The sequence below is a fragment of the Hypomesus nipponensis genome, chromosome 15 (assembly GCF_054491055.1).
Source record: "Hypomesus nipponensis isolate SF chromosome 15, ASM5449105v1, whole genome shotgun sequence".
Lineage (NCBI taxonomy): Eukaryota > Metazoa > Chordata > Actinopteri > Osmeriformes > Osmeridae > Hypomesus > Hypomesus nipponensis.
In genome coordinates, this window is record NC_140375.1 from 2,290,260 (window position 1) to 2,307,011 (window position 16,752).

Below are 16,752 nucleotides of genomic sequence, written 5' to 3' on the forward strand. Positions count from 1 at the left end.
CCAAACTAGTCATTTTGACAGGCCTATAAAACGATGAATCATGTAAAACAACGGCTTTAACAACTTGTCAAATCCCTTAAGTGATTTTAACCATGCAAAATCACACCAGACTATTTTAAATTATGGTTTGAAACGCCTGATTACATGCACCCACCGGGGAAAACGATTAGGCCACACCCACTGAAGTCTACCTGCGGTTTTACATTCACCTTACTTCACACTCGACAAGACCAGAAGCCGAAATGAGTCTTCCAGACTACAAATCTCCAGGGAAGCAGTCCTCCCCTGCGCTTTCGGTAAATGTATTTAAGAGTTTCTCATTTTGAGTTAGTACAACTTGTCTCATTGTGATTGGTTATGACAGTACACAGGTGCTGGGACAGTCGCGTCTGGTAAGCGAGAATATTTTTTTCGGTTTAGGATTTTTCTCCTGTTAGAAGGCGACATGTTACAAATAACACTTAACTAATTATAAATAACACTGGTCAAAAATGGTTTCTAAATTAACGACGTTACTTTCCATACGACAATTGTTGAGCTGGAGTAAGTATTTTAGCAAACTAAGACTAAGCGACGGGCGGTGTCAGTCGGCTAGGCATCCTTGAATTTGTAATAGTAGGGGAATTGGGCCTTATCACCTGTTGATAAAGCGCAAACATCTGGTGACATTTACATTTAGTCATTTAGCAGTAATTTAGGTGACGCCTCTCCAATGTGTATTTCAGGGGAGGCCAACTGAATGAATGACTCATGTCATGGATATTTTCTTGAAGCAAATAAGTTTGATTATTCCATGTCATCTTGTTGCTTGTAACTGGACCGGTCCAATTCTTCACATTCTTGTTAAATACACGAACTTTTTCCAAGTCATGTTTTGAAATGCCAATTTTCTTGTTTCATGTGTTGACATGTTTGCTCTGAATCTCTCAATGTACGGTTGTACATCCTTTCTTCAGCATTCTCCTATAGTGCAACTGAACATCGGTGGCCATTTTTTCACAACAACTTTGAGCACCCTACGCAAACACCCTGGTTCCAAGCTGGCAGACATGTTCAGTGGCCAGCCTAAACTACGCTCAGATGCTGAAGGCCGGTACTTTATTGACCGTGATGGGACACACTTTGGAGCCATCCTTGAGTTCCTGCGCACTGAACGCTTGCCTACAGAGAACGTTTTACAGGTAGACACACAGCAGCACAGCAGTCTGCTCAGGCAACTTGACTTTTATCAAGACTCACACTGTGTGTGTGTGTGTGTGTTGCTTACAGGTACACAGTGAGGCAGTCCACTACAACATCAAACCTTTAGTGAAACAGCTGGAGGAGACGCCACAGTTTTTCGGGGAGGCAGTGGGGAGGCAGCCCTTTTTATCCAGATTGCCCAACTACAAGGAAAATATTGAGGTCCCTAAAGTCAGCGTGACTTAATCCTTTCATAATTTCTCACAATTACATTTGCCACTGCTACGCAATGGTGCATGCAATATAACATGCAACATGATGCACAACTGGTTCACCAACCTTGTGTGTCATGATATTGAGGATATTTCGATCTTCATTGCAGTCTAATTAACATACCTTTAACATGAACAAATGGTTCATGGCCTTGGTGCTACTCCAGGTGCTGATTAGAATCGCCAGAGCTGAGGCCATTGCTGCCCGCCATTCCACAATTATCATCTGTGTGCTGCGGACAGAGGAAGACGCGAGTGTCTATGGTGACGCCATTAACAGCCTGGATGCGGACAAGGAGTCTGTGGTGACCTTCGGCCCCTGGAAGGCTGTCCCCACTGTGGCAGACCTCCTAGACTGTGTCAGGATGGATGTTGAGGCCCAGGGCTACAGAGTCAGTGTCCAGCCCTACAGCACAAACAGGGGGGTCCTCTATAAGAGCTATGACTGCTTCTATAAACTCACATTCACCTGGTGGTAAACTGATACTGTGTATACTGGCTTGGCTGCAGGAAACTGGGGACTACTGTACAGATTACATTTACGTGCAAAATATATTAGGAAAAAAGAGTGTTGCTTTCTCTTTTGCACTGTGAGAGAAAGGCAAACACAAAAGGTACATCTAAACACTGTTTTCTGAAATGTGCTATTAAATGTCTTATTAAAAAGAGCATTTTGCATTCTCTAATTCCAAATGTGATATTCCAAAATGTTATTTGGGGATTTGAACTGCATATGATAAAGAAACTGGAACCAAACCCATGACTGAAGTTGACATGGTACTGCCTCTACGGGTCATCAGAAAGGACATTTAGAGGTGTTGTTAGCGTGTGAGCTAGTGCTAACTAGCTGCTTTCAGGCGGCTACGAAATGGCAGCGCATCTAAAAAAACGAGTATACGAGGAATTCTCTAAAGTTGTTCAGGTATCTATTTAGTTACACAATGCATTTGTATCCAGTTTACGATATTTCACAGTGGCACTTCTGACATGATGAAAATAGCTTTGTACTGTAACGGGGCTGGCTGCCATTTTTCATGAGTATTAGAACTAGCCTAGCTAGCTAGCTAGCGAGAAATCAAGTCAGGATTGTCAAAATCATTCTGTGGCACCTTTGGTGACACGTAGACTAGTTAAGTTGCCTATCAAATAGGAACGCATAAGTCAAGGAAACATGATGTCTGATAGCTGTTGTTAGACGGTAAACGTAAGATAACTGATGTCGGTGGGCAAGACAAAGTGAAACTCTTATAAGTTCACTTGCCAGTTGGGTCTCCTGGCTTAGCTTGCTACCCACTCTTGTCTGACAATAGTTTTCAGAATGTCAACTGTGACTATTAATTAGTGCAATGTTAATCTCATACTTGGGAATTTGACTAGCCTATCTCGGTAGTAAACAAGCTATCCATCCGTCGTTCTTTACTGCAGCTTCCTCCAGAGGAAGTTCCGGCCAAGAAGCTCCGTCTGTCTAAACCCAGCAAATCAGCGGCGCTGCACATTGACTTATGCAAGGCCACCAACTCCACTGATGCCCTGCAGTACCTACTCCAGTTCGCCCGCAAGCCCGTGGAGGCGGAGAGCGTAGAAGGGGTTGTCCGGATCCTTTTGGAGCATTACTACAAGGCAAGCCACAATAGCGACCAAGACTTCAGTGCTTCCCATCCTTTACGTGTTTAAACACGTTTTGATTTCGCAGACACTTCTATCCGAAGCATATCTTCCTCCAGTTGTCAAGATACTTTTCAGTGTCTTCGTTTCTCAGCCATGTCTAAGCCCACAGCTGTCTTGTCCCTCCACAGGAGACAGACCATTCAGTGAGGCTGAAGATCGCCTCTCTGCTGGGCCTTCTGTCTAAGACCCAGGGCTTCAGTCCTGACAGCATCGTGGACGACGCCATCGGCACTCTCAACAGTGAGAGTAAGACTAGGCCAAACTCACAAACTCAGATACACGCTGGTGGACACAGGACTAAGATACGGTGTCTCAGTATTGATTGGTTGCATGTCTGTGGGCTCTTTCTTCGACCAGAATCTCACCAGGTGCTGGCCCAGCTGCTGGACACTCTGCTGGTGATCGGCACCCAGCTACCAGACAACCCCGTGGTCCGACAGAGACTCATCGAGGTGGCCTGCAAGGTGAGACACACCTAACACACCCGTACACCTAAAACACGCGTGCAGGAACGGAGAGCGTCTTTCAGAGTTCCTGTCGTCGGTGTCTACCCGGTCCTGCCTGTGGAAAGCTTGAATTGTCCCCTCCTCGATCTCCTTCAGCACCTGTCAGATACCTACTTTGGGGTGAGGAACAAGTGCCTGCAGCTCCTGGGGTGTCTGGGTACCGTGGACACGCCTCTAACCAAAGATGGAGAGGGACTGTCCACAGGTATGAGTGAGCCGTGGGTACAGGCAAGCGCAAGCCATCTGGTGTTCGACGCATAGTACAGCAGTTTATGCATATTGTTGTTGATGTCTGTATATTGCTGTTGTAGCAGTTCCGGGTCCGTCTGGGGGAGTGTGTGCCAGGGACGTCCAGAGTATCATCAGCGACTACTTTGGAGACCAGGACCCCCGAGTGCGCACAGCAGCCATCAAGGCCATGGTATGACATCACTTCCTACTGCTGAAGTAGTCGATAAAGTTTTGAGTATTCAAAGTGAATCGAGTCGGTTTTCTTGTCTTATTGTTATTGCTGCTTGGCTTTCAGTTGCAGCTCCATGAGAGAGGGATGAAGATCCAGCAGAACATCTATGAACATGTGAGGATATCAGATGTTCTATCCCTGACAGCAGGAGATCATAAAATGCACACTTGTGGTAAACCTGATGCTGTGTGTGTGTGTGTGTGTCCTACCAGGCCTGTAGGCTGCTGTGTGATGACTTTGAGCAGGTGCGTTCGGCAGCTGTCCAGATGGTGTGGGTTCTGAGCCAGCTGTACCCGGAGAGGTGAGACACACACACACACACAGTCACACCACCTCCTGGAGGCAGCACCACCCTATACGTCATTCGACGATGACGTCTTTTTTTTTCGTTCTTTTTTTTGTCCAATCAGCATCGTTCCCATCCCCTCATCCAATGAGGAGATCCGGCTGGTGGATGACTCGTTTGGGAAGATCAGTCACATGGTCAGCGACGGCTCCTGGGTGGTCAGAGTGCAAGCGGCCAAGACACTGGTTGGTGTACTCACACACACACAAATACACACGAGCCATTAGAATTGATATGGACTGTGCCCCGGTGACTCACCGGACTTATGAGCGCAAAATGCAGGCTAAGGCCTCGCAGTGGCCTGGGTTCGAATCTGGCCTAGGCTCATTTCCTGTCCTCTCCAAACACAATAATAAAGGCAGAAATGCCACCAAAAATATATCTTCAAAATAAGAATTGATAAGGACTAAAGCTGTTGTGTTCCTGCAGGGGTCCATGCTGCAGGTGAGCCCCCACTTCCTGGAGCAGACTCTGGACAAGAAGCTGATGTCAGACCTCAGGGTGAGAGGAGGAGCAGGGCAGCTCTCCCCATAACGTTATCTAGCGCAGTCTCCCCCCCCCGTCCTGCATGTTTTAGATGTTTCCCTGCTCTCATACACCTTATTCAAATGAATGGGCCGTTATGAAGCTCAGCAGAAGCCTGGTAACGATTCATTCATTTGAATCAGGTGTGTTGGAGTAGGGAAACATCTAAAACTTGCAGAGCAGGGGGTCCCTGAGGACCAGGTTCGGGAACCACTGACCTAGCGAATCGCAGTTGTCCCTGCCTCTTTTGCGGGGTCTCTCCTGACGTTTCCTCGCGCCCCTGCAGAGGAAGCGCACGGCCCACGAGAGGGCCAAGGAGCTGTACGCGTCCGGCGAGTTCTCCTCCGGCAGGAAGTGGGCGGACGACGCCCCCAAGGAGAAGGTGGACACCAACGCCGTCAACCTCATTGCTTCGGGGGCCTGCGGGGCCTTCGTGCACGGTCTGGAGGACGAGATGTACGGTAAGAGAGAGGGACGGAGAGCGAGTGTGTGTGTGTGTGTGGACAATATGGCAAAGCGTCAATTTTCGTCTGCCTCCCCTCTTCTCATTTTCTTCCGTCTTCTCTTGTCCTCCTTCTCCCCCCCCTTCTCCCCCTCCTCTCCTCTCCTCTTGTCCTCCTCCAGAGGTGCGTATATCAGCAGTGGAGGCTCTGTGTGCCCTGGCCCAGTCATCGGCCGGCTTCGCTGAGAAGTGCCTGGACTTCCTGGTGGACATGTTCAACGACGAGATCGAAGAGGTGCGCCTGCAGTCCATCCACGTGCTGCGGCAGATCTCCACCAACATCACCCTGAGAGAAGACCAGCTGGACACCGTGCTGGCCGTGCTGGAGGTAGATCTACCACACGCGCAGGCACACACGCACACCGATACAGACACACACTCTAACATAGAAACAGGCGCATGGGGCTGGCCTGGTGTCTCACCTGACCATTGCATGCACCCGAGGCCTCGCCGCAGCCTGGGTTCAAATCCGGCCCAGGTCCCTATCGCATGTCATCCCCCCCTCTCTGTCGCTCTCCACATTTGCAGTCCTCTCCACAACACAGAGCATCTCTTTCCTAAATAGAGAAATGCCTCCCCCAAAAATATATATATATATCTAGAAACGGGATCACGCAAACATACCTTAGGCCTAGCCGTGGTGGGCTTGACCTGTGACCCATGCGCCCCTGTAGGACTCGTCCCGGGACATCCGGGAGGCGCTTCACGAGCTGCTGTGCTACACCAACGTGTCCACCAAGGAGTGCATCCAGATGGCCCTGCTGGAGCTGCTCAAGAACCTCACCAAGTACCCCACAGACCGCAACTCTGTGTGGAAGTAAGACTCTGTCTCTCTCTCTCTCCCGTCTCCCCCTCTCTCTCTTCTCTCTCTCTCTGTCTCTCTCTCTGTCTCTCTCTCTGCCTCTCTCTCTGTCTCTCTCTCTTCTCTCTCTCTCTGTCTCTCTCTCTGTCTCTCTCTCTGTCTCTCTCTCTCTCTCTTCTCTCTGTCTCTCTCTCTGTCTCTCTCTCTCTCTCTCTCTCCCGTCTCCCCCTCTCTCTCTTCTCTCTCTCTCTCTGTCTCTCTCTCTGTCTCTCTCTCCCGTCTCCCCCTCTCTCTCTTCTCTCTCTCTGTCTCTCTCTCTGTCTCTCTCTCTTCTCTCTCTCTCTGTCTCTCTCTCTCTTCTCTCTCTGTCTCTCTCTCTGTCTCTCTGTCTCTCTCTCTGTCTCTCTCTCTCTGTCTCTCTCTCTCTCTCTCTCTCTCTGTCTCTCTCTCTGTCTCTCTCTCTGTCTCTCTCTCTGTCTCTCTCTCTTCTCTCTCTCTCTGTATGTGTGGGTGCGTGGGCGTGTGTGTTTTTCACGGTCCTGTCTTCCCAGGTGTCTGAAGTTCCTGGGTTGTCGTCACCCGAACCTGGTTCTGCCCCTGGTTCCTGAGCTCCTGAGCACACACCCTTACTTTGACACGCCAGAGCCCGATATGGACGACCCAGCCTGTATCCTTACACACACACGCACACACACACACACATCTCCCCTAGGACACTCTCCTCCCCGCGACCTATCAATACCAACACACACACCCATTTTGTCTGCATCCTTGACTGTGTGTGTGTATCAGACATAGCTGTGCTGGTGCTGGTGTTCAACGCTGCCACATCTTGTCCCACCATGTCAGCCCTGTTCTCTGACCACACCTTCAGACACTACGCCTACCTCCGAGACAGCCTGTCTCACCTGGTGCCCCCTCTCAGGGTAACCCACACACACACACCTCTCCTCTACAATCCAACCCATACCCGGTCTAGTGACATTACATTTAGTCATTTTGACAATAAGCACAAGAGACGATAGCGAGAGTGAAACAGCCATTGATGGTTTGCCTCTCCGGTGCCGCAGTTGCCGGGCAGGAAGCAGATGTTTGGGCTGGAGGGTGCGGGGGCGGCCTCTGGTTCGGGCAGCGTGGAGGCGGCGGAGCAGTTCCTGCAGCAGAGCCTGAGCCGGGTCTGCACCATCCACAACCTGGAGACGCCAGGAGCCCAGGACCTCCTGGACCTCACCATCAGGTGGGGTCGCACACCACACACACACACACACTAACGCACACATACGACACGCACGCATACACGACACACACTCTATGCATGATCGCTCTCTCCTTTTCACTCGCGTGTGCACGCGATACACTTGTTCATGCCATGCACACGGTGTCTCTCACTCCGGGTTACTCTTCCATAGTCGTAGCCGGAGCCCTCGTGTGTTTGTTTATCTCCCGCCGCTCATCCTGCTGGTGCCGTGTCAGCGTCACGAGCATGTCTCTCCTGTGTGTCTCTCCCAGAGACCTGCTGAGGCTGGGGGAGCTGCAGACGGAGCTGGCTGGGGTGGCACACTTCTGCGCCACCTACCTGCGCTGCCAGCTGCTTCTCATGAAGGTGTGTGGGTGTGTCGTGGGCCTGTCCACTGATCTTTAGCTATTTCAGTGTTCACCTGTATCGTTTTTGTGACCTTTCGTGACCTCTTCCCTTCAGGCCCTGCAGGAGAAGTTGTGGAACATGGCTGTCCCTCTCTGCCTCAAACAGAACGCCATGGCAACCGCTGCCACTCGACAGGTGGGGGGGGGGGGGAGGCGCGAGTACGCATGAGCACACACTGAAATGCCCGTAGACCTTCATAGACGCTCATCTGCAATAACCTGTAAACTGTGTGTGTTTGTGTAGATCCTGGAGGAGACCTATAAGCTGGAGTTCCTGTACAGCGGGCTGGAGACCAGACTGGTTGCCACCATCCACCACGTACGCCTGCAGGCTAAGGCCCTCCAGCTAGTCCTCACTGCAAGGACCAAGCGTGGGTTAGTACGCACACATGCCAGAACAACCGTGTAGACCAGCCGAGCATTTTCGAAAGGCGACGCGCTTCTGTTGAATAAACGCCCACTCGTCCCAGTGACTTGGTCAGCTAGAATACACCGCTCCGAGGGCGAGTTCTGACCCTGTCCAACCCTCCTACCTCCTCCTCAGGGTGGAACCCCTCATCGGCCTCTGTGAGAAGTTCCTACAGGAGGTGGAGACCTTCCAGAGGTACGTGTGCTCACATGCTTCCCACCAAAGTGTCAAAATCTCTCCGTACTCCCCGAGTCTTGAAACTAGCCCGTCGACCACCAAACGGGGTTTGTGATGCGCTGTCCTTGTCTGGAACGTACAAGCCTTACAACTCGTCATGCCGCCCTCCCATGTCTCCCTTCCCGTTCCTCCAGGTTGTTTGCCTCCGAGCTGCCCCACTTCCAGGACGCGTTCGTGGAGAAGCTGTTGGAATTGATGCCCAGGCTCACGGCCTGCAAGCCGGTGGAGCTCGTCAAGATCCTGCAGACCACGCTGAGGCAGAGCAGCCTGCTACACCTCAAACTGCCAAAACAGGTCCGTCACACAGACACACACACACACTCCCATTTTCGACCAACCAAAGCATTATATCCACATCCACCATGAACTGATCTGACTCCGTACGGGCTGACAGGTTCAGAGGGCGACCGCCACCATCATCGAGCCAACGGGCGAGTCAGACAACCCTCTGAAGTTCACCACCGGCCTGGTGGTGGCGCTGGACATCGACGCCACTCTCGAGCACGTCCAGGACCCTCAGACCACCGTCAAAGTGCAGGTGAGCGATGGGGCTGTGTGTTTTTGTTCAAAGATCGACAGAATCGTTTTTCTTTCTTCACCCCCTCACTCGATCAAACACACACACTGTACCTAGGTGCTGTATCCGGATGGACAGTCCCATGTGATCCACCCCAAACCAGGAGACTTTAGAAACCCTGGGCCGGGTCGACACCGCCTCATCACCCAAGTCTACCTCTCGCACACCGCATGGACGGGTGAGGACACACACACACCACACCGTCTTATGTCCTCCTATCCACGTTATTGTCCTTCCAGTCGTGAAAAGCTGTGTCTCCAGAGTTTTTTTTCGACAATAGTAAGACAGAATGTCTTAGATATTTATACAATCAAAGTTGGCGCAGGCATGTCCAAGTCATAAGTAAAGAAATCATGTCCATCTTACGGCAGTAACTGATACGAGAGAGCAGTAACTCATCATTTATGTCTGTCTTTAAATCTCTCCACCAGAGCCCTGTCAGGTCGAGGTGAGACTGCTCCTGGCTTACAGCTCCAGTTCCGGACGTCTCTCCTCCTCCAAGCCCGGATGGAGCGACAGCACAGAGGGCCTCCCGACTGCGGAAGGCGCCACCGAGGGGACCATCCCCTTCAGCAAGGCCGTCAAGGTCTTCATCATGCCCAAACCTGCACGCCGCTAGCCCCAGCAGCCTGCTCTTGTCTACCCTGACCCCAGACACTGATATCCCAGACACTGTAGGGAGTCATGATCTGGCCACAGAGGAACCAGGGACTCCAAGCTGGAGTCTGGAGAGGCGGGATGAGAGCTGACAGCCTTCCTACAGTGAATAAGATGATCCTGTCTGGAGCTGTGTACAGTGTGAGGGTTTAAAAGGCTAGTTCTTGCTCTGCTCTATGACTTTCTGATCGAAATACAACTCGAGCAATTCTCTTGGAGACAAAGCCAGTTTGTATGGAGTACTGACAGGTTGACAGTTTAGGACTGTGGTTGCTTGCCCACCAGTTGAAATGGACCATTAATTTGAAGTCTGAGGCAAATAATGAATGGGTCTTCTTGTTCCATAATGACTCACTCAATTGTAATGTAATAAAACAAGCTTATGCAATGCAGTCCACAACATCGATGGGACTGATTAGTAGTATAAAAGTGTTTGGTATTTTTCAGGATTACATTTGTTATTACAGCAGAGGATTTTGACACTGGTTTCATATACTCATGTGTTGCAATTGCAAGAACATATTTGTAGGTTAAATATGTAGCCAAAATATAAGACTTTTATTTGGAGTGCAAATGAACTGCAAAGGTGCATTTTTAATAGTCAATTTTTTGGGGTTTTAAATGTACTCACACACCATAATAAAGGTTGTGCAGTACAAATGTCATCAATTGAGCAGCTTTGTTTTTTGCATCACAGGCACAGTTATGGTACTCTATTAACCTCCACAGCATTGGCACAGGTGAGTTAACATCTTGACAGCTATGACATCTTCAGCAGGTGGAGTGGAACACCCCACCCACTTTGACTCCTTGGCCAACCAGGTTGTTGTATTCAGCCACGGCCTGTTCTGTCTGGAGCACTTTCACCTCCACTCCTTTCTGCCTCACAAAGTCCAAAGTGGATGATGGAACCTGGAGAGAGGAAAGAGATGGATGGATAGATGACGTTTACCTTAAATCAATGAGGTAGGTTGTCTTCCTCATGCTATATCTGATGAAACTCCTCAAGTGTTGACAGGATGTATGTGCAGTAGGGCATTTGAGGTAGCTCCGTAGGCAAGTGGCTATTTGAGGACATTGGCAGGTAGTCAATAAGTGTTTATACCTGCAGAGCTTCGCTCATGCCCCTGCCGATGACCAGAGTATTGACTCCCTTCTGCAGCACCTCCTCCAGGTCTGCAGGCTGAACCCCTGGGTGATGCTAGAGAAGTCCATATAACGACAAATTTTAGGCATTTAGACAGGATAATCTTATTTTTAATGTTCGTTCAGAAGCTGCATTAACTCACGTTTGTGCCCGTCTCTCGCCAGTCCCAGGCGCGGCTACCCCCTGGCCAAACCTTGCAGTCTTTGTAAGCTGAAGAGCAGCCCTTTACCTTCATGTGGCCCCAGGAGAGGGACGCTATCTCCGGTGACAACATCGAAATAACTCCGCGGAGTAACGTCGGTGGTGGGTGGGTGAGCTGTAACAATACAACAGCAGTGGCAAATATAAACAAAACCTAATTAGCTTTTAAGTCTCTCGAATGATGTCAAATTCTACATACCAAAAAAGCAACGTTATAAAATCGTTTGCCACGATTGACCAAAGTAAACAACGCGTTTCGCTTCTGTGACGTCAATAATAAACCCCGTTTCGTTTCACGGCGTTGGCCGGGTGGGTGGAGTATTTAACGTTGCTCCTAAATCCTAAACGTATCCGAAATAATAACTCAAGACAAAAAGAGAGAAAATAAGACACACCATTTTTTTTAAATAATAATCTATATTTACTACGTAAAACCATCAAACACAAATACACAAAAACTATCTTCTTCAGATATGCAGGTTCAATATTTTACACAAATGTACCTATGCACCAGAACCTCAATACTCATCCCCTTTAGCTTTCGTGGTTCCGTTGCATTAAAATTACTTCTGCCCCCCCCCCCCCCCCCCCCCCCAAAAAAAAAAAAAAAAAGCCAAATTACGAGCCATAATGTTGGCAAGGTTCCTGAGCAATGGCAAGATAATGTCAAGTCACTGAACTGCAGTCAGAGTTACATTCAGTGTTCAGTGACCAATAATACAGCTTCAATAATACAAAGTATATTATTCCTGTTAACTTGATTAAACAGTGACAGTACACAGGGCAAATTCTCCCAATGTTGCAGCAATACAACTTTTAAAGCAGTGCAACCAAGTCATAAACAGCTTGGCAGGGCATTGGCAGAGTTGTAAACAAGTACTGTCCTCCAGGTTTAGGGTCAACAGTTCCAGAGACAATACGGATGACCCTGATGTGAATTCAGTGGGGCTGTCCTTTTATCGTCATGTCAGCAGAAACTCAGATTACTCGCTGTCGCACACCCCCTTCTTCAGTTGTTGTACTGCCTGTCATCCCACTGGTTCTACGCAACATAGCAGATAACTCTGAAAATGCAAGCAAACACATTTGTGAAATTGAGACCATGATTGGAGGAGATAAAAATGCAAACAACTCATATTAGACTCCTAGACTTACCCTCCATCTCAATCCCTTCGCCCTGACCCTGGTCTGGGTTCAGGGAGATTGTCCTGGGAGCTACAGCCTCATTGCTCGTTCTGGCTAATCCAGGGTTAGCTTTAGCATCAGGGTTCCCATTGGGGTTAGGATTCGTTTTAGCGGTATCGCTAGTATTGGGGTTCTTCCCATCAATGGTATCTGTTTTCACCAGACAGAGCGTTTGTAGCAGTCCCATTGAGTCAAAGTCCTCGCCCTCACACAAACCCCGCTTCCTGAGCAACTCCAACACCTGAAACACAGTTAGTGTTATATTAATATATATAGTATACTAGGGGTGTAACAATATATCGTGGAACAATATATCGCAATACAAAAATGTAACAATATGCATCTTAGTTATAGCAATATGTTTACAATATGACGCCCGTTTGATCCCATTGGTTGAGCTACCAGCGAGCGACCTACTCTGCACCTGCGCCATGCGTGCATTCACACAAATTGCTTGAACTGAGTTAACTAAATTGTATGTACAACAAATAATTTCTGAAAATGTTTCATATTTTGGAAATCTGTTAATTAAATTTTGGTTTCATTTAAAATGTTGTTCAAAATATTGTAATACGTAATGTATCGTACACCCAGTACCGTGATATGAATTGTATCGTGATCTGAGTGCATCTTTATTTGAACATACACACAGGCATGTGAGCAAACATGCAGATTTATATTTATAAAAAATATATAAATCGATTTTCATCACAGGTTACACACACACACCTTAATGTACTTGTAGGACTTGAGTTCGCTGAGGTTTTCCTCCAGGAAAAGCAGATACAGGGCAAGGTCATCCCAATGGCCATCAGGAGTGGGCAGAACACTCACAGTGGGCAGGGATTGGTAGGGTTTTAGGAAGTAGTCAAATCTTTGGCAGAGGAGAGGTCGGATACTGGCGTATATCACCACAGGAACCAGTGCAATGAACAGCACTAGGTTGACGAAGCTGAAATGACACACTCAAATTTACAAGTGAGCGTGTTCACATTTACAACAATACTGACAAGCCTGAATACAGGCACAAAACAAAAATAAAAAACTCTTCGCTAGAGGTAATTAGCTCAGGTGATTTGAGTTACCTCAACAATGAGAACACCCCCACTGCAATGAGTTTGCACTGGACCTGTTCTGGGATGGACATATCTGAGGCCAGAAGGCCGGAGCGCAGCCGACAGCCGAACTGGTCTGTGACGGACGCCAGACGGAGGTAGTAGCCCAGGTAAACGCAGGCACACAGCAGGGTGATCAGGGTCAGACCCCGACACAACAGGTAGCGCCACAGCAACACCCGTGAGCAGCGCTTGGTCATCAGGTACTTCTCCACCACAGGGTACATGAAACACCCCTCGGTGGGGTCGCTGGAGGGAGGCGGGGGAGAGACGGACCGCAACAGATGGCAAAGTTAAGGGCAAGAGTAGATCCAAATTGTTATCTAGTTGATTGCCATGTAGGTTTACACAAGAGGAATTTGCTCTGCTTTGGCGCATAACTACGCACATAGTAAGTAGAAAGATCGGCCTGATTTTGTTTTCCGATCGTCATACCTTCCGTGAATAGCCCTGTGTTAAACATCCTAATAAACAATTCCATTTGAATGGACTACTAACAACAGCTTCTGTGGCTACCTGTCCGTGGCCAGGACCCTTGAGGTGGCCATGCGTTTGGCCAGAGTGACGGCCCGGTTGTAGCTGCGGTCGAGCTCCTCCATGATGAAGCTGAGGTCAGACTGCAGTCTGGGAGCCGCGGAGAAACGCCAGAACAGCGCCGGGCCGTACATCATCACCGCAACAAGCAGCAACATGTAAGGGAAGAACTGCCGGGAGGGACGGAGGGGGAGGGAGGGAGAAGAGGAAAATATCAAGAGTTGGAGAGGGTTGAACACATACAGGCCCAAAAACATGGTGCGCAAATACAGTACTGCTCAGGGCTAACATAGCAACCACCAAATGCACTGAAGAACTAGATTGTTGTTAGACAAATAAACTATCATTAATGTGCCTTTATAGTAAGCTATTTATTACCAAGTGTGTGACGTTCAGTCTGAATGTGTGTTCGCGTGCTTGTCTCACCTTGTGTAACCATAAAGGTAGTGTGTGTGTATGTACTGCTGCCCAACAATAGGAATCCACATATGTTGCTTGCCGCCAGGAAAAATTACTGGGTGGGAAACAACTTATCTGAGCACCTGGGAGAAAGTAGTTAACAGGGAGATCATCAGATGGACAAATTACCACATGAAACTTAAACACAACAGACAGCATTAACTGTATCAGACGTAGCCTCACCAACTGAGACCTCCTGCGCGAAGGCTAAAGAGATGAGAAGGAGAGGGAGTCCCACAGCCACACATGTGACCATCTTATCCACGGCAAGGTCTGTGCGCAGGGTGCGATAGCCTCCCTGAGCAGGCTCTTTCAGGAGAAAATCGCTGAACATGTATTCAGTTGCGACATGTGCGATTGCCATGGTTGTTGTTGTATTTTTCTCAATTGTTCAGTCAGTAGTCTTGATCGTAGATCAAATTAAATCGAAACTAAGTTCGAAGTTTTTCTGTAGATCATGCGCCCTTGAGATGGAATCGGGCCATTGTGGAAACCGCTTCGAAAAGTTTAACGTAGGCTAAAGCCTCTGAAATTAAATAACTTTTCATTTATATTTACCCAAACTCTTCCAAGTTGTTTAATTCATGTACCCAGTAGCCCGACCTCGGTTGCAAATATACTCATAGTGAGTCCTGAACAACAACGACAATCAACAACTTTTCCTCGCAACTTTGATGTTGCTGCTACCTACCTTCCGGAAGATGTGCGGCTACATTCCAAAACGTTGTTTGAATATTCCTCTCTTGTCCTCTTCCATCCTTCCTTCCTTTACCCATAGAGAGTAAATTATGTTCACAGTTCAGGTACGTTTGTGTAAAACCTCAACAAATATTTACATAATAGTTTGTAGGCCGTTTTTGTTTCATATTGGAAAGATTTGAGATGTTTAAAACAATTATAAAGTTTTAAGTGACGGTAGCAATTTTTTTTAACTTTTCCATTTCCTTATCAATTTTGATGTTTTGTTCTCTGTCCAGTGGCGGTAGAAGTACATAAAACATCTAGATAACTTAACCGACGACAGGAGTAACCATATGCATGACAAAAATTCGTTTGTAAAGCTTTCATGTTTAGCTAATGTGTATAAGTCTTTGGTGTACTAAAGTGCACCGTAGAGATGTCTAGTAACTTGAAACGAATTAACCTTTCACTGTACACGCCCCCTTCCAGCGAATATTCTATCCAATCACAAGTCGCTCTTTCACCGGCATCGGTTCCGCAGCTAATAGCTAACGCTAGCTGAAGTTGATGTTATGGCTAGTTCAGGCTTCAGGCTTTAGAGTTGCAAGTTGTGAAAAAATGACATGGTTGACTAAGTTACTACTGAGTTACTACTACTCGTTTTCCACAAAACGAGGCTATGTGTAAGTGCAAGAACAACACAACATTTAGGTAGCTAACGTTAAAACTTTACTTGACTATTGCAGTGTCCGTGATGCAGTTGGTGGCACACACATATCTGGAATTACAGATCGACTAGTGCACAGTCCCCGTGATGCTGTTGGTGATTAAAATGTCAGTGAAACACAAATACAGATTACTTGAATTGTAGATAGTGCACTGTGCCCGTGATAAAATTGATGGCACACACACAGATTCCTGTAATTAAAGGGCCCAGTGCCCGTGATGATGTCAGTGACACACAGATTTCTGGAATTATAGGTAGGCTAGATCAGTGATTCTCAATCCTGGTCCTCGGGACCCCCTGCCCTGCATGTTTTAGACATTTCCCTCCTCAAACACACCTGATTCAAATTAATGGATCGTTATCAGGCACCTTTATTTGAATCAGGTGTGTTGGAGCAGGGAAATATCTAAAACATGCAGGGCAGGGGGTCCCGAGGACCAGGATTGAGAACCACTGGGCTAGATAGTGTAGTGCCTGTGCTGCAACTGGTGAGGACGGTCCTTCTCAGGGTTTGTCTGTTATCTCTGAAGTATGGGCTACTTGTTCAACCTCCACATCATCAATTCTAGTCACTTTTGCACATCACAGAAGCAATTTCTCATTATTTTAAACACATTTGCTAGATGGCAACTAATCTTCATGCAACTAATCTTCATGCAACTAATCTTCATACAAATTATTATGTATTGTCTTCTGTTTCCTACGTTATCAATTGCTTGTGTTATGTTGATCAAAAAGTATTTTATTGGTTTCCTGTTAAACAGTCTTAGACTTAGACAAATATCTGGACATTTAGTTCATAACAAACATCATAACATGCCAATGGTTGAGTCAGTTGTCATAATTGTAGGCAAAATTCACCATACAGCTCTTGCACATACAGATCTGCCTAAGGGACGTTTGCTGAGTTTAC

The 16,752-nt window shown here is 47.8% G+C and overlaps 4 protein-coding genes across 8 annotated transcripts; 2 read left to right on the forward strand and 2 right to left on the reverse strand.

The window, feature by feature from the left end:
* Window positions 1-209: 209 nt before the first annotated feature.
* kctd14 (potassium channel tetramerization domain containing 14) lies at window positions 210-2,114 on the forward strand. The gene is made up of 4 exons (XM_084674853.1): window positions 210-296; window positions 957-1,181; window positions 1,270-1,404; window positions 1,622-2,114. Exons 1-4 carry the CDS (start codon window positions 243-245, stop codon window positions 1,931-1,933), a joined length of 726 nt encoding a protein of 241 aa, XP_084530979.1. The 5' UTR covers window positions 210-242; the 3' UTR covers window positions 1,934-2,114.
* Window positions 2,115-2,250: 136 nt separating this feature from the next.
* Window positions 2,251-10,190, forward strand: ints4 (integrator complex subunit 4). Of its 3 annotated transcripts, none has more exons than XM_084674198.1 (24): window positions 2,251-2,376; window positions 2,880-3,074; window positions 3,251-3,368; window positions 3,480-3,586; window positions 3,725-3,833; window positions 3,940-4,049; window positions 4,155-4,205; window positions 4,304-4,392; window positions 4,502-4,622; window positions 4,867-4,938; window positions 5,249-5,423; window positions 5,587-5,792; window positions 6,139-6,281; window positions 6,818-6,933; window positions 7,059-7,192; window positions 7,337-7,503; window positions 7,776-7,869; window positions 7,966-8,046; window positions 8,155-8,285; window positions 8,455-8,514; window positions 8,691-8,850; window positions 8,951-9,094; window positions 9,191-9,311; window positions 9,565-10,190. In XM_084674198.1, the coding sequence occupies exons 1-24, from the start codon at window positions 2,323-2,325 to the stop codon at window positions 9,750-9,752; spliced, it is 2,946 nt and encodes a 981-aa protein (XP_084530324.1). In that variant the 5' UTR covers window positions 2,251-2,322; the 3' UTR covers window positions 9,753-10,190. The 3 variants fall into 3 exon arrangements, with proteins under 3 accessions (XP_084530324.1, XP_084530325.1, XP_084530326.1); XM_084674199.1 differs by having other exon boundaries at window positions 3,943-4,049; XM_084674200.1 differs by having other exon boundaries at window positions 3,251-3,362.
* A 137-nt stretch (window positions 10,191-10,327) lies between these two features.
* On the reverse strand, window positions 10,328-11,481 carry aamdc (adipogenesis associated, Mth938 domain containing). 2 transcript variants are annotated; one of them, XM_084674202.1, is made up of 4 exons: window positions 11,338-11,481; window positions 11,080-11,253; window positions 10,896-10,991; window positions 10,328-10,702 (listed from the first exon to the last, which is right to left on the reverse strand). In XM_084674202.1, exons 2-4 carry the CDS (start codon window positions 11,209-11,211, stop codon window positions 10,562-10,564), a joined length of 369 nt encoding a protein of 122 aa, XP_084530328.1. In that variant the 5' UTR covers window positions 11,212-11,253; window positions 11,338-11,481; the 3' UTR covers window positions 10,328-10,561. The 2 variants fall into 2 exon arrangements, with proteins under 2 accessions (XP_084530328.1, XP_084530329.1); XM_084674203.1 differs by having other exon boundaries at window positions 11,080-11,398.
* A 253-nt stretch (window positions 11,482-11,734) lies between these two features.
* On the reverse strand, window positions 11,735-15,593 carry LOC146256989 (pannexin-1-like). 2 transcript variants are annotated; one of them, XM_084674204.1, is made up of 8 exons: window positions 15,123-15,593; window positions 14,615-14,740; window positions 14,399-14,514; window positions 13,955-14,142; window positions 13,409-13,687; window positions 13,053-13,275; window positions 12,294-12,564; window positions 11,735-12,202 (listed from the first exon to the last, which is right to left on the reverse strand). In XM_084674204.1, the coding sequence occupies exons 1-8, from the start codon at window positions 15,205-15,207 to the stop codon at window positions 12,117-12,119; spliced, it is 1,374 nt and encodes a 457-aa protein (XP_084530330.1). In that variant the 5' UTR covers window positions 15,208-15,593; the 3' UTR covers window positions 11,735-12,116. The 2 variants fall into 2 exon arrangements, with proteins under 2 accessions (XP_084530330.1, XP_084530331.1); XM_084674205.1 differs by having other exon boundaries at window positions 14,615-15,171.
* Window positions 15,594-16,752: the final 1,159 nt, after the last annotated feature.

What these genes read in the sequence shown, in the direction of transcription:
- LOC146256989 (XM_084674204.1), bottom strand. Translation starts at nt 15,207, where the DNA reads ATGGGTAAAGGAAGGAAGGATGGAAGAGGACAAGAGAGGAATATTCAA. An exon ending in TACCTTTATGGTTACACAAG is followed by an intron (nt 14,143 to 14,398) that starts GTGAGACAAGCA and finishes CCCTCCCGGCAG; the next exon opens with TTCTTCCCTTACATGTTGCT. An exon ending in AGGGTCCTGGCCACGGACAG is followed by an intron (nt 13,688 to 13,954) that starts GTAGCCACAGAA and finishes GCCTCCCTCCAG; the next exon opens with CGACCCCACCGAGGGGTGTT.
- aamdc (XM_084674202.1), bottom strand. Translation starts at nt 11,211, where the DNA reads ATGTTGTCACCGGAGATAGCGTCCCTCTCCTGGGGCCACATGAAGGTA. An exon ending in GGCGAGAGACGGGCACAAAC is followed by an intron (nt 10,992 to 11,079) that starts GTGAGTTAATGC and finishes GGACTTCTCTAG; the next exon opens with CATCACCCAGGGGTTCAGCC. An exon ending in GCATGAGCGAAGCTCTGCAG is followed by an intron (nt 10,703 to 10,895) that starts GTATAAACACTT and finishes TCCTCTCTCCAG; the next exon opens with GTTCCATCATCCACTTTGGA.
- kctd14 (XM_084674853.1), top strand. Translation starts at nt 243, where the DNA reads ATGAGTCTTCCAGACTACAAATCTCCAGGGAAGCAGTCCTCCCCTGCG. An exon ending in AGTCCTCCCCTGCGCTTTCG is followed by an intron (nt 297 to 956) that starts GTAAATGTATTT and finishes TCCTTTCTTCAG; the next exon opens with CATTCTCCTATAGTGCAACT. An exon ending in ACTACAAGGAAAATATTGAG is followed by an intron (nt 1,405 to 1,621) that starts GTCCCTAAAGTC and finishes GTGCTACTCCAG; the next exon opens with GTGCTGATTAGAATCGCCAG.
- ints4 (XM_084674198.1), top strand. Translation starts at nt 2,323, where the DNA reads ATGGCAGCGCATCTAAAAAAACGAGTATACGAGGAATTCTCTAAAGTT. An exon ending in TGGAGAGGGACTGTCCACAG is followed by an intron (nt 3,834 to 3,939) that starts GTATGAGTGAGC and finishes TTGCTGTTGTAG; the next exon opens with CAGTTCCGGGTCCGTCTGGG. An exon ending in TCTGGAGGACGAGATGTACG is followed by an intron (nt 5,424 to 5,586) that starts GTAAGAGAGAGG and finishes GTCCTCCTCCAG; the next exon opens with AGGTGCGTATATCAGCAGTG.